At 40.5% G+C, this 16046-nt stretch overlaps 1 protein-coding gene across 2 annotated transcripts in view; it reads left to right on the forward strand.

Annotated features, from left to right (window-relative positions):
* The window catches only part of LOC144607061 (cyclic AMP-responsive element-binding protein 3-like protein 3), a 36888-nt gene extending 21187 nt beyond the window's left edge, over positions 1 to 15701 (forward strand). For both annotated transcript variants that reach the window (XM_078423634.1, XM_078423635.1), the window contains exons 7-10: positions 1036 to 1104; positions 9808 to 9892; positions 12783 to 12879; positions 13994 to 15701. In XM_078423634.1, coding sequence (XP_078279760.1) covers positions 1036 to 1104; positions 9808 to 9892; positions 12783 to 12879; positions 13994 to 14334 — 592 coding nt within the window. In that variant the 3' untranslated portion in view covers positions 14335 to 15701. The remainder of the gene's footprint in view (positions 1 to 1035; positions 1105 to 9807; positions 9893 to 12782; positions 12880 to 13993) is intronic.
* Positions 15702 to 16046: the final 345 nt, after the last annotated feature.

The following is a 16046-nucleotide window of genomic DNA, read 5'->3' on the forward strand; positions in this document are numbered from 1 at the left end:
CCCAGGGCCTTTTGCCATGTGGTAGCACAAGAGATCATCCATGTACCAGCTCAGTGGGGTTTTATGGGGGGGGGGGGGGGGTAGGCAGACTTTAGGAACTGAGCAAACAAAGTTGACTCTCGAATGTGGTTAAGTGGCTTCAGTGGGAAATCAGGCCCACTGGAAATAACAGGAACATTTATAAAGGTAGTTCAACGTAACTGATGAATTAGGGAACATTATATTATGTGGGCTGAATTGGTTACAACGTAATTTCGAGCAGGAACCAGAGAACCACTTAAAAGTTAATTTGGAAATAGACAAGTAGAAAAAAAAGCTGTCTTAGTAAAACAACAGTCTTGGGGGAAAAAAACTGTTTCCATAGAAATCATTGTCTCTTAAGAACACAACTGCTAGTTTCACTGCAAGTAATCATTGAAATTGACAAGCGATCATTTTTAATGGCACTTGTGCAACAAAGCTCTATTAAACTATTTGTACTTTTAGCTTGCAGTAACAAAAATAACTACAGTTATTAAAAATATCTTTATTTTGAAAAAACCTTCAAGAAAAATAACGTTGTTATTGCGAGTCTGAATGACACTAGCCTATAACCCCCTTACCCCATTGACACGGCAATTTTCTATAATATGAGATTTCTTAGGGATGCAACTATTGCATTACAGCAGATTAGCTGTGTTCATGTAGCGGTGGTCATGTAGTAAAACTTTCCAATGTTTCTCAAAGGGAATTATCAGAGTGAAAAAGAAATACCAATTCTCAGAAGGATAGGTGACAAAAGTAAACCACAAAGTGCCTTAAAGTGGTGAGGATTAAAATATACCCAGCAGAAGGTTGTTTCTGAGCTCGGAGTCCCAGAGCTCAGTGTCTGAAAAAAGACATTCAGTGCTCTGTTCATCTGATCCGGCATCAGGTATACTACGTGTGTAATTTAGACTGCCCAATACTCAGTGTCTGAACAAGGAGATGGCAGTGTGTTCGAATTTGGAGAACCAGTACGACTTCGGAACCACTACATTTTTCTTTCACCTTCAGGATGGCTGCCTGCACGGCCCAGAACCATGAGCTACAGAGGAAGGTCATCCATTTGGAGAAGCAAAATACGTGAGTAGTCATCTTGCTAAATGTATTTTACTTTGGTCTGTGGTACAGTAACATCAACAAATGCATCGATGACTGTGTTCCGACCAAGGCAATTGGGCCTTATCCCAACCAGAAGCTTGGATGAACAGAGGGATTCACTGTCTACTAAAGTCCACATCCAAGACTTTCAACAAGGATGAGCCAGTACTGTACAAGAGACCAAACAAGGCTGTCAGGGATGCCAAAAGAACATTCCAAAACAAGCTAGACAGCTACAAGAATGAAATTGGGGACAGTCTCTGGCAAAATCTATCTCAACCCTGATGAGCACAATGCCTTTTACACTCGATTTGAACAGGCAAACAAAGTTCCACAAAGGCACATAGCTCCATCCTCCACTGGCTCTGTGCCATATATGTAGGTAGCAGGTCAGTTCTGTTTACATGAGGGTAAATTCTCGGATAGCAGCTGATCCAGCTGGAGTTTGTGAACGATTTCTGAAATCAGGTGCCTATCAACTGGCCCCAGTCTTCACAGACGTCTTCAACTTCTCACTTCAGCAGCCTATTGTCCTCACCTGCTTCAAGGAAACCTCCATCATTCCATTTCTTTTTTTTAAATTAATTTTATTTAAATTTTAACAAAACAAATACATGTATGAACTCATAGTACGCGATGGTACCTACATTATAAATTCGATTATACATTTTAAATTCGATTATACCTGTATTGTTCTGTATTATCTCCCCACCCACAACCCCCAGTTAGAAAAAAGAGGAAAAAGGAGAAGAAAGATAAAGAAATAAAAATAAAAAAGGAAAGAAAGAAAGAAAGAAGAAAGAAGGAAACCTGGAGACAAGAAGGAAACACTTCCGGCTAATTTCTTATTAAATTCTTTTTAGGGGTATCAAAACAATCCTAAAATTAAATATTTCCAATTCTTAATCCTAGTTTTAAAGTGAATGGGTTCCAAAGTTTCAAAAAGAAATCATATTTATTTCTCAGATTATAAGTAGCTTTTTCTAATGGGATACAACTACGCATTTCTGCATACCATCTTGCAATTCTTATTTCATTGTGATCTTTCCAAGTGACCGCCACACATTTTTTTGCTATTGCTATTGCTATTTTGAGAAATCTTTCCTGATATTTATTTAAAATTAATCTTGGTAATATTCCTTTAGTATCTCCCAATAAAAACAACCTTGAATCCAATGGTATGGTCTTATTCATCAATTGTTCCAAAAAGTTTTTTAGGTCTTTCCAAAAAGGAGTTACCTTAGGACATGCCCATGTGGAGTGTAAAAAAGTACCCACATCCTGGTTGCATCTAAAACAAATTTCAGGCAAATTTGGATTTAAATTGTTTAATTTTTTCGGAGTTAAATATAGTTGATGTAAAAAATTGTATTGTACTAAACTATATCTCACATTAATAGTATTTTTCATACTTTCTAAACACAATCTTTCCCAACTTGGTTCATCAATGCTAATATTCAGATCTGTTTCCCATCTTTGTCTTGATTTTTGAATTCCTGTCTTTGGACTAGATTTTTGTAACAATTTATACATTGAAGATATAATTTTTTTAGTTCCCTTGTCCTGAATCAGGGATTCAATTCCTTTAATTTGAAATAAAAACATTGAATTACCTAACTTTTCCCTTAAAAAAGATTGTAATTGATAATAGAAAAAAATACTATTCCCTGGAATTTGATATTTGTTTCTCAATTGAGAAAATGTCAAAAAATTATTTCCTTCGTAGCAATCTCCCATATGTTTAATACCCTTCTGTTCCCAGACTTGTAATATTTGATTATTCCAAGCAAAAGGCAGTAATCTATTTTTTACTAATGGAGTTTTAGCTGTTAGAAAAAATCTTTTATCATTAGCTTTAACTGTTTTCAACAATATATTAATTAAATGTTTTAGCAAAGGTGACTTGATCCTTAACTAATAGCTTCGCTTCCCATTTATAGATAAATTCTTCTGGGCATAGTTCTTTTATTTTATCCATTTCAATTTTAACCCATGCTGTTTTTCCACCCTCTTGATAAAAGGATGAAATAAAACTAATTTGTGCTGCCAGATAGTAATTTTTAAAATTTGGTAATTGCAGTCCACCTAATTCAAATTTCCATGTTAATTTTTCCATAGACACTCTTGGCATTTTACCTTTCCAAAGAAAATTTCTCACAATTTTATTCAATTCTTGAAAAAAATTATTTGGTAAAGGTATAGGCAGTGTTTGGAATAAATACTGTAACCTCGGAAAAATATTCATCTTAATACAGTTCACTCTCCCTAGCAATGTAATTGGAAGATTCATCCATTTCTTCAAGTCCTCCTCAATTTTTTTAATTAGTGGTTTAGAATTTAGTTTATACAGATTATTTAACTTATTATCTACTTTAACCCCTAGGTACTTCATGCCTTCTTTTTGCCATTTAAACTGACTTTCTCTTTTACATTGATCATAATTACCTTCAGAAAGAGGCATTATTTCAGTTTTATCTTTATTAATTTTATATCCTGATACTTTCCCATATTCTTCCAGTCTGAAATATAATTTTCTTAAAGATTCCAATGGTCTAGTAAGACAAATTAAAACATCATCTGCAAATAAAGTAATTTTGTGATTTTCCTGATTAACTTTAAATCCTTCAATGTCTAAATATGATCTTATTAGCTGCCAGAGGCCAATACAAATAAAGCCGGTGACAAGGGACATCCCTGTCTACTAGATCTTTCCAAATTAAATGATTGAGAAGATTGGCCATTTGTCACCACTTTGGCTTTAGGTTGTTTATAAAGAGCTTTTACCCAGTTAATGAAACCATTTCCCAATCCGTACTCTAATACTTTAAATAAAAAATCCCATTCTAACCCGTCAAATGCCTTTTCAGCATCTAAAGCAACTGCTACGCTCAATTCCTTTCTTTTCTGTGCTAAATGTAAAATACTTATAAATCTTGCTACATTATCAGATATTTTCCTTTTTTTGACAAATCCAGTTTGGTCCTCTTTAACCAGCTTCGGTAAATATTCTGCCAATCTCCTTGCCAAAAGTTTAGCAACTATTTTATAATCTGCATTCAACAATGATATTGGTCTATAAGAGGATGCATTTAAAGGGTCTTTCCCTTTTTTAAAAATTACGGTTATAATTGCCAGTGAGAAGGATTCTGGTAATGTAGAAGTTTTTTCCGCTTGATATTTCACTTCCATAAATGTATCATTCCATTTCAAAAGAAATGTAAGGTAACCTGTTGTGGTATAGAAAGTTTTCTGATGGGAAGCATCTCAGCCTAGTGTGGCAACTGCTCTGCTCTTGGGTGCCTGAACCTGCAGAGAGTGGTGAACACAGTCCTGCGCATCACAGGCACACTTCCTTCCATCTTCATGGTGCATTGTATCAGGAAGGCTGGAAGTATCATCAAGGATGCCTGCCACCCTAACCATTCTCTTTGCTCTCTTCTACCTGATGGGAGAAGATACAGGAGCTTGGACATCCAGACATAAGAACTGCTATCAGATTACTGAACCGGTCATCTGTTTCATACCCATTTCCTGGAGATGCTGTCACATCTATAACTCATTTGGTTATTCCATTATTGCACTTTAGTAGATATTTATTGCGCTACTTTAGATTGCACTCCAATCTGTATCATTCTGCTGTTTTACGTTCGCTGTTTTATTTATCAATGTATCTATCATTATCATGTAAACTGAATACTCTGTGAGCCTCATACAGACACGGTGGCACAGCGGTAGAGTTGCTGCCTTACAGCGAATACAGTGCCGGGGACCCGGGTTCGATCCCGACTATGGGTTCTGTCTGTATGGAGTTTGCATGTTCTCCCCGTGACCTGCGTGGGTTTTCTCTGAGATCTTCGGTTTCCTCCCACACTCCAAAGACGTACAGGTTTGTCGTTTAATTGGCTTGGTAAATGTAAAAATTGTCCCTAGTGGGTGTAGGATGGTGTTAATGTGCGGGGATTGCTGGTCAGTGTGAACCCGGTGGGCCGTAGGGCCTGTTTCCGCACTGTATTCTCTAAACTAAACTAAACAAGGAATATCATCGTACTCTGATGTATACGACAATAAACTAATTTGAATCTGAATCTGAATCTGAAACCCATCTACTGATGCACATCTGTGTAGGAAAGAATTGCAGATGCTGGTTTAAACAGTCGACACAAAAAGCTGGAGTAACTCAGCGGGACGCAGCATCTCTGGAGAAAAGGAATGGGTGATGTTTCAGGTTGAGACCCTTCTTTAGACTGAAGAACTGAGACTGGGTGCACATCTGATACCAACACAAGTTTCGGTAGACCCAGGAAATCGCGTTGTGTGTGGCTGAGACTGGAACACTTTGCCATCATTCTCTGATATATTCCTGTCACTGATAATGTGCCTGCCATATTAGTGGTATTTATTGAAGCAACGTTCCTTTCAGCATTAATGTCTCGTACTAGGTTAAACAACAACTTTACATGCAAACAAGGCATCATAAAGGCATCACAGTTAAAAATGGATGAGTTAAAGACAATATTAGGAGGCTTGACCAACATCTTGAAGTGATAGGTGCTAGCATCTAGTGATAGCACGATGGCAGCCTCGCCAACGATCTGTCTTCGTCTTTTTCCTTCTTTGTATTTTTAGTTTGTTGTAAAATGTATGTTTTAGTTTATCTTTAGTTTTGTATTTGTGGGGGGGGGGTAGTGGGGGAAACTTTTCCTATCTCTTTCCTCGATGGAGATGCGATTTTTTTCTGTGTCATATCTCCATCTGCATTGCGGCCTAACATCGTGGAGTTGGCGGCCTCTTGTTTGGAACTTCTAGACCTCCAAAACCGTGGAGCCTGCGGATTTTAACACCTTGGAGCGGGCGATCGCTTTGACGGGGTCAGCCTTTGCTGCTCCAACCTGTGGGAGCTGCGGATTTCAACATCGTGGAGCTCGCGGTCCCTGCTTAGGGACTGACTTCGGGGACTCCAAGCAGCAGGAGTTTCGACCATCCCGATGTGAGAGTTTAGACCGCCCCGACGTGGGTGCTCGATCGACGGCTGCAGATGGTTCGACTCGGATGGAAACGAGGAAAGATAAGACTTTATTGCCGTCCATCACAGTGGGGAATGTGGCGGAATGTCGCTGTGGTGGATGTTTATGTCATAATTTTTATGTAGTTGTGTGTCTTGCTGCTTTTTTGGTATGACTGGCAAACCAAATTCCTCGTATGTTGTAAAACATGGCTAATAAATTATGATTATGATCATAAGGAGGATCTTAAAGGATAAGTAAGCCATGGGGCAATAATGATTTGGGGAGAGAATTCGACACTGTTGCACATAGGGTCAAATGAAAATATCAAAGAAGTGGGGAGCAATGCTGAATTTTGAACATTTAGGGAAGGTGTTTACAGATGGATATGTAGGTAGGTAGGTGAGAGACTAACAAGGGATTTAAACTGAAGGGGTGAGAATTTTAATTTGCATGTTTGGAGGATTCAGGAGTCAGTGTCACCCTCGCTAAAGTGATGTCTGAATAGAACTTAATGCCAGGTAATGAATGAGTAGCAGTGTAATCAATGCGTTTATCTGCTGAGAGGGGGAAAAACAGGAGTCTCGTGAGGAGAGCATGAGTGGGCGGAGCCTTGAGGTTGTGTGTGAAGATTTCAGCAGTAGAGGGGTGAGTCAGACAATAGTTTGGATGCACAAGTAGGGTTTCTGTGTGATGGAGAGGTTGTGGAGTGTGGAGACAGGAGAAGATATGTAACTGGAAAAAGTATTACTCAAGATTATATGGTGAGCCTGCAGCACAGGTAACACAATATTCTTCATCTAGATTGGCCAAATCAAGTTGTCAGAAGCACTTTAAAGTATGAGTTCATAGAAAACATTCCCACACCAATAATAGACCGTGGGCCGAGGTGCCTTTTCATTTCATGTCGTGACCCACATCCCATATCTACCTGTATTTATAACATATTGTGTAAAAAATTATAGAAATTATATCTGAAACTCGTCAAGAACAAAATCTGCACATATTTTTAAAATATGGAAAAACCTCCAAAATCTTGTCAATTTTCCGAGTAGTAATTGTCCAATCAAAGCACGCTTGTCATTTAGTCGGATGCCAGTTGACCAATCCTGCGCTTGTTTCGGGCTAGCTAGGCAGCGAGCCCACTGGGATCGGGGCGGAGAGAATTTTGTCTATCTTTGGTTTAAACCATCATCTACCGTTCCTTCCTGCACACGAGCACAAAGGAAGATCGATGTGGTGACTGGAGGTCATCTCAGCCACAAAGCATCTCTGCGGGAGTTCCTCAGCTTTGTGTCCAATGCTCAGCCACATTCAGCTGCTTCATCAATTACCTTTCTTCAGTTGTAAGATCAGAAGGAGAGATGTGCGCTGATGATTGCACAATGTTCAGCACCATTTATGACTCCACAGATACTGAAGCTATTCTGCGTCCAAATGCCGAAAGATCTGAACCTTGTCTAACAATAGGCTGATAGGCGACAAGTAAGATTCACCCGCACAAGTGCCAGGCTGTGACAATAACAAGCGAGAAAATCCAACTATCATCTCCTGACACTCACTTGGATTTACTTAACCGAATCCGCAATATAGATATCTGGGGATTATCATTAACCAGAAACTGAACTAGATTGGCTATTTACACAAAGTGGTTAAGAGAGCAGGTTAGGGGCTAGTAATCATGCAGCAAGCAGGGTGGCATGGTGGCACAGTAGTAGAGTTGCTGCCTTACAGCACTTGCACTGCCAGAGACCCAGGTTCAATCCCGACTACAGGTACTGTCTGTACGGGGTTTGTACATTCTCCACGTGACCTGCGTAGGTTTTCTCCGAGATCTTTGGTTCTTTCCCACACTCCAAAGAGGTACAGGTTGGTGCGGACTCGGTGGGCCGAAGAGCCTGTTTCCAAACTGTATCTCTAAACTAAACTAAACTAAAGCAAGCAACTCCCCTCCTAACTTCCCAAAACCTGTCCCCCCATCGACAAAGCTCAAGTCAGGAGCGTGATGGAATACTCTCCATTTGTCCAGATGAACACATCTTCAACAATACTCAAGAGCTTTGATACCAAACAGGACACAGTGGTTCTCTTAATTGACACCCATTCATATTCATCCACTCACCCCACCTCTGACACAGAGTGGCAGCAGTTTGCACCATCTACAGAATGCTCTGGAGCAAGTCATTGAAACTCTTGAGAAGGCACCTTCCAAATCCATAAGAAGGACTAGGGCAGCCAAAGCATGGGGACACCACCACCTGGAAGTTGCCCTGCTAGCCAGACAACATCCCCACTTGGAAACGTGTCGCTGTTCCATCAATGTTGATGGGTCAAAATCCTGGAACTCACTCACTCACGAACAACACAAGGATTGCAGCGATTCAAGAAGGCAGCTCACCTGCACCTTCTCAAGAGCATCTGGAGATGAGTTACTCAATGCTGGCACAGCCTGTGATGCTCACAGCCCTTGAATGAATGTTTTAAATAAAGAGTGCATTCACCGATACAAATTTAAGAACGCAAATTCACAGATTAAGAAGTTCTCTGTCCAATTTAGTTTTCATATCAACACAAACGGAATATCTCTGCAGTAAATCCTGGCAAAACCCTGCAGTGCGTGTTTAGAAATCTCTCTCTCAGCTCCCGGAAGGCCGCGGAGAAGCCGGGACCGGAGCAGGCCGGAGCGGGGTCTCGCGGATCGACAGAGCCAGCGGCTGACTTTACCTAATTAGCTTAATTAATTAGCGTGCAACATTTTGCACTGATGAGTTTATGAATTCCTTCTCCACGATTTTTTATCTAACATGTGCCAAATTCCAAGTCGACACCAGAGATGGGTCACGAAAGTCAAAATCTAGACACATTTTCGATGTTCTATAAATCTTTGAAGCAACTAGGATACAAGATATTTTAGATTGTATCTTATGAAATGAGATAAGATTAATTATTTAGGAATTATTTCTTAATTGGTTATTAAGAAACTGTGACTGTGAATCAGTGCCACAAATTAAGTAGACAGAATGATTGCCCTTCCTTAGGGGGTGGTAGCGATCACTTTCTTAAATTGTTGCAGTGGTCTGGGGAAAGTACCTCTGCGGGAGTGTTGGGGAGGCAGTTCCATGTATAGAGACTCTGAAGCAGTATGGTGAGTGCTCAAAGATCTCAGGGAGAGTGAGAGGGACAGCATGGTAAAATGCACCATCAGATTGCTCCTTCATTAAAACCATGCTCCTGCCTCACTCTTACCTTGGTAATAACCATCTATACCAGTCTCATTCTTGCATTAAACATTCCTGGTGCCACTGACTATCAGCTCCAATAAATAATATGATTGTGAAAGGTGTAAGAAATCCTGTAGAATACTGGGAGGTTTGTATATTTGGAGAAATAATGAAAAATTTAAAAAAAGGACTGATCACAGCAGCTTGTTAAAAAGAATGTAAATATTTGGTTGAATTATGGAGTTTGTGCCTTCACCCCAGGGGGTGTAGAAAACCCAGTGGGGTTGCGTTGCTGATTACTGGTTAAGGCACAGGTTAATCGTTGCCCTTGGGCAGTACAGCAAGTGCTGACGGTGCCCTGGCACAGCGTGTTCCTGAAAGTCTGAAACATTAATCATTTGTAAAAGGATTAGGACTAAATACAGTAAGCCAATATCTCAAACACTGCTTGCTTCCCACAGGACATTGCTGCAGCAGCTGAGAAAACTCCAAGCCTTGGTCATGCACTCTACTGGCAAGTCTGCACAGACAAGCACATGCATTATGGTATATGGACAGACATATCATTTCCATAGTCCTGTTTGCACAACATGTACACGTGAAGAGTAATCTTTTGGTGTGTTGATTATAGGGTGGGTGAAATTAGACATGGCTGGTGTGGACAGGAGGAACTGCATCGGGGACATTGATAGCCTCTGTTCAATATTCAGTTCTATTTACCCCAATGGGATGAATACTGGGCTTGTCCCATAGCGCTTGAGATCCCAGCTCTTTAGTGTTCTGGCCTATGTTCAATTTCACCCTTGACACAACGCCTAGATACATAGAAAATAGGTGCAGGAGTAGGCCATTCGGCCATTCGGCCCTTCGCGCCAGCCAGCTTTTATGATTATTGTGGCTGATTAGTCATTAACTGCAAACTACATTTGCAATAGATGCAAGTAGGTCCACCGGGGTCAGTGAGTTGCCACACTCCAGCTTCATCTTATATGTGGAACTTACCTATAATTTACCTGTAATTTGTTAGAGGCCATTGCTACTAAAAGCTCTACATGCAGCTAGATGAATCTTGCTGCAGCCAAATTTGCTATTTCCCTGTGATTTAACCTGAAATCCCAATAATATATCAGGATCGTCCCACTACGGGATGCCTGTGTCCCAATTGAGGTGACTTCCAGATGATGATCACACGGAAGTAGAAATCCGAGTCTGGTATAGATTAATGAGCCACAGGGAAGGAATTGGGATTGGTTTGTTGTTGTCAAGTGTACCAGGATACAGTGTAAAATGCCAGCCAAACCATACCATACATGAGTATAGTAAAATAGGTACCAGGTTCTAAGATAAGAGGGATGAGCAACTGAATGTTAAATCACCACAAACATGTGCGAGGGCAAGGAATGTTAATCTGTAAAAACAAGTTGTGGGTTCGTGTGATGTAACACCCAGAATACCAAACAACAGGGCGAGTAACCATATTTATAGGTGGGGATTGAATATTAAAAAGAGGATGGCACTTGCAGTGAGCTGTCAGCTGATGTCACTTGCATGAAAGCAGTGTCAGAAGGAACATTAATTTGTCAAAAACTGAGGGATTAATGATTAGACAAAGGGTGAAAGAGCCGGATGATAGAAGCCGGAGAACATGTTGTTTTATGGGGTATTTGAAGATGGAAGATCTCTGTGATGACAAAGAAAGAAAATATCAATGAGAATTAAAGAATTAAAGTGCCTTATACCTCACACACTCTTGTGAATTCAACGTTTGGTGCATGCATGGCAAATACAGGGCCCACGATGCATTCAATTAGTCTCTGTGCTCAATTAACACTTGTGTTCATTGTACATCCACGTTAACAGCATGCTTGGAAATACTGTCCTCTGCAATCATTCTTTCCACTTACTATTATGATGGTCCATACATGTCTTGCAATAATCTGAGTGGCCTTCACTCTTAAGAGATCCCATCACCTACCTCCAAAACCTCCTCACCCCTCAAGTCCCTAGTGCTGATTCTGTTACTGACCTTGGGGTGAAATGACCAGCAAAGCTTCATCGACAGGTCTGTACATGTAGCAGTGAAATTCTGGATGTTCCAGCTCAACCCAGTCTGGTTTCTGAAGAATTTATGCCATGTGTCAGACTCATCCCAGAAAGCCAACAAACCAAGTGTGAGCAGATTGTTAGAAAATCCCCAGAATAAACTGCCCTTCACCCAAAAAAAGAGTTTTTTTGTAATCTAGCATTTGCTGTTCATTGATCCTACATGGCTATATAGGACATTGCCTTTGTTAAGGACCAGAATTAATGAGTTCCACTTTGTTTTTACTCTACTCATCTAAAGGAGTTAATTCCTTGATAGCTCAGTACACCGTACTAATAATCCACAAAATGCTGTGAGATGCAATGAGGAAAATGGTGCATGCACACATATAATATTAATAGATTTTCACACCTTGTCATGTACTGGAACACAAGATTAAAACTATTCAATTCACACACCAGGTGAAAGGTGGTGATCCTGATATTATTGGGATTTCAGGTTAAATCACTGGGAAATACCAAAAATATGGTTGCAGCAAGATTCATCTAGCTGCATATGCAAGGTGATCTTTCTGTTTTTTTTAATGTTATATATGCAACCAAGAACAATATTCCTCCTCAATCCCAACCCATGCATTCTAAAAAGAATACCCCAATTCTTTGTATCAGTTTTATGTCACATTGCTTGGTGAAATTAATATTGGTCATAACAATGGATGAAAACTTCCCTGGTTTTTCCAAATACACTACAACGGCACTGTATGTCTACGAAAGGCAGGCGCAACCTTGATACGATCTCACCTGAAAGGTGGTCACCCACGGTGTACTGAGTTATCATGGAATTAACTTCGTTAGCTGAGGAGAGTAAAAACAAAGTGGCATTTACTAATTCCGGTCCTTCTTTCTGCTCTTGTAACAAAGGCAATGTCCTTTAAAGCCATGTAGAAACAAGGAACTGCAGATTCTAGTTTATGATCAAAGATACAAGACCTGGAGTGACCCAGCAAGTCAGGTGGCATCTCTGGAGAACATGGATAGGTGGGACCCTTCTTCAGACTGATTGTGTTGGGGGGAGGGAGAGAAAGCTGGAAGAGAGGAGTGGCAAGACAAAGCCTGGCAAGTGATAGATGGATACAGTTGAGAGGAGGGTGGGGTGGGGGGGGTTGATGGTTGGACAAAGGCCAGAGATGAAAAGACAAAAGGTGTAAGATAAGGATAGAAAAGTTGTGAATTTTGATTGTAGAGGAAAGCATGTGGTGGATGGGAGGAGGCAGGGGAGAAATTAGTGCGTTCAGAGTCCCTCTTCCAACAAGGAAACTCAATAATGAAACCATTGGGTCTTCCTGCCCTTCCCCCTATGCTAACCATGAATTTGGATCTTTTCTCTCTCCAGGTGCTGGTGTTGTCCTTCAGTCTGATCATATTCCCCAGCTTCAGGTCCTTCAGCTCCAGTAAGGCTGCAAATGAAGGTGACTTCACTCCGATAAGAGGTAAGCAACAGTACCCACACTAAGTCAGCACTGGTTGATTTGGTTAACACTCCAACATCATGCACTGATAGAAAGAGTCTTCAATCAAATTTATTTATTTATTTACTCAGTTGATGATGTGAGAATTTTAAGGTGTAGAAGGGATCTCTGCAACGCTAGACTGAGCATTGGACAAAGGTCACAAGAAAAGAAACAATAAAAATACATTTGGGAAAGAAAGTCTTCAGACGCCAATATGGCAGAAAGCAGCACCAGGTATTTTTTATGACTGATCTTTTTTATGTTTCACAAATATTGAAACTGCAGGAGCAATTTTACCTCAACCCTCTTCAGAAAACTGAAAAAAAAGCAAATTAATTTTAACTGACATCAAAACCTAACATTCCATCTGGCAAACGCGGTCAAATTGACCTTAGATAAGATCCACAGATAACAAGAATGAACGCTCACACTTAAACACCCCATTCATGAGCTTGGAATGTTCCAAAGTTCTTTAGAACCAATTGAGAATCGGTTGAAGCACAATGATTACTGTAATAAGAAATTCTGTCAACAATGTGTGCATAGAAAGCACTCGGTCAGACACCAATCTTCAGTCGAACGATTTGTTCATTTAGTTGAAAAAATGGATCTGTTTTAGTGATGTTGGTTGGAGAAGTAAGTATTGGTCAGGTCACTGGGGACATCTTCACTGCTCGTCCAACTACTCGGTCAATGGATCTTTTTAATGTTCATGAAGGAGCCTCAGTTAGAGCTCATCCGGAACATGGCACCACTGACATTGCAGCACTCCCTCAATGTTGCGCAAAAGCTATGGATTGTGTTTCAAGGGAGCTAAACCAAACTTCTGGAATACACACATAAGCATTCAATCTGAACTCACCTGCGCGCTTGCTCCTAACCAAAGCAATTGCCAGTGATAGAGAATTTCACTAGCTCGGTGGTGGCTTCTAAACAGACAAATCACTAATCAGATGAACAATAGTGAACAGTAAACTATTTTGGAGCATTAACAAACTCCACAATCCATCCTGTCTAGTTTTCATTTGGTAATAAAAATGACTATATTTCTTCCTGCATAAACAGGTAACCAAAAATTGGATTTGCCTTATAGTATTTTCTAGGTCTCTGCACAATGTGGAGTCAACCCGTGTGCGTCATATGTTGGCCAAGCCTCAGCATGACGTTTCAGCAGGGATGAAGGAGGAACATAAAGACCAGCTCGCTTTGGAGGGCACTGGCATGGTCAGCAAACAGGTCCAAACTGTGAACGACAATGAACTCACTGGGGTCTTTGGAAGTCTCTCTCTTGGCGCGTCTGATGCTTTGCTCAGGAATGGCACCGCTTCCAAGGACATCACAATCCTTGAAGATCTCGACCCTGAACATGGGCATTCACTCTGGACTAAACGCAGCTCTTCTGAAATGACCGCTGACCATGGAGATGAAATGTAGTGGGTTTTGAATTATGGGAAATGTCTTATTAATTGATATTTAAATTTGGCTGATTGGGTTTTGAACACAGGGGTGAGATTTAAGTCTTTCCATCAGAATATATTCTACCCGTTCTCTCTCCAGATTGGAAACAGCCTCACATTTCCATATTAACCATTTTGCAGTCCAGATATATTTTGACCTATATCTTGGTTTTATATAGCTACAATTTATATATTTACATTTAAAAAAAAGTAAACGCTAGTTGTAATGACATTAATGTGACAATCTCAGCTTCATATCAGTACTGCTCTACACTTGCAACTATTTTCTAAGCTTATCAAAGTGATCAAATTAGCTGATCACATCCCGTATGCAGGGTCCATTGTGTGATTTTAGGTGATCTTGTTGTTGCTCATTCTTGATATGGAGACAAGGTCAGCTGTGTGAGAACTGTAAATCGTTCTGTGACAATTTTGCCATACTGATTGGTCGCTCTCTTTCCTCTGACCTGTAAGATTGAGCTTCATGTTTTCCTGTCCCAGCCACTTCCAGTGATTTCATTCCTTCCTTAAATTTTGGCGCTTGTTCTCCACTTCCATGGTGGCTTTCTGAGTGAGGAGGGATAGCACCTTCACCACTGCTTGCTCATTTTTAATACTCCAATGTAGTAATCACTGAGGAAGTTGTGTGATTTACTTGTAACTATCTAATTGCCCTGACTGATTTGCTTCTCCACAGATTCACGATCACTCATGAATAAAGTATCATTCATGATCTTCCCAGCTCAGTGTCCGCTACCACATCTTCAGCTTCATCCAACATCCATACCCCTCATGGCTTAAATCACCATATTCTTCTCTCATCACCCATTCCACATCCTCTCCCTCACTCCCCCAACTCATAACCCCATCCTCACATCCACCATTTTCTCTCATCCACTCCCTCCTTCCTATTCACCCTCTTGCTCCCATCTACCCCAAGCCAACCCCCTATCCACCCCCAACTTCCCATCCACCTCCACTCCCCTATCCACCCTCTCCTCCCTATCCAACCCCACCCACCACCTCCCCCCAGATTCTTGCCAGCGTCCAATCTCAATATCCACTTCTATCTACCGGCTATTCCATTCCTACCTTATAATCCATCTCCTCCCTTCATCATTCACTCCCCCACCCCCACCGAACTCCTTTCCCACCATCTACTCCCATCTCATCGATACGATCTCCCTGGTTATCCACCTGTACCTCACCGTGCTTTACCACATGTAATTGTGCCTTTTGTCACACTTTGCCATAAATGTGACTTTCCAAAGAAAACAATTGATTAATTAACTTTAGATTTTACTTTTAGGCTTTCTTTAAACAATTTCAGTGCAGCAATTGGATTGAATGTAAATCATTAAAATTCCACAGTTCTTTAAAACTATATTCATGATTCCTTTTTTAAAACATCAATTTCTTCCTCCTACCAGACGATAGAAACTGGAAAATGATATTCTTAACATTTTAGCCTCAGTGCCATATATAATTTATTGGGAATTGAAGCCGTATTTCGGAGGTGAGTAAGAGTGAATGCCCTTGATTGAGTGAGGCATTGAGTCACACGTTAAAACTGAGTTCAATGGCAACATGGACAAGTACAGCACAAGAACAGGCCCTTCAGCCCGCAATGTCTACGCCAAACATGATGATAAGTTAAACTAACCTCCTCTATGCCTTCATATGATTCCT

This window comes from Rhinoraja longicauda, chromosome 28, assembly GCF_053455715.1.
Source record: "Rhinoraja longicauda isolate Sanriku21f chromosome 28, sRhiLon1.1, whole genome shotgun sequence".
Classification (NCBI taxonomy): Eukaryota; Metazoa; Chordata; class Chondrichthyes; order Rajiformes; family Arhynchobatidae; genus Rhinoraja; species Rhinoraja longicauda.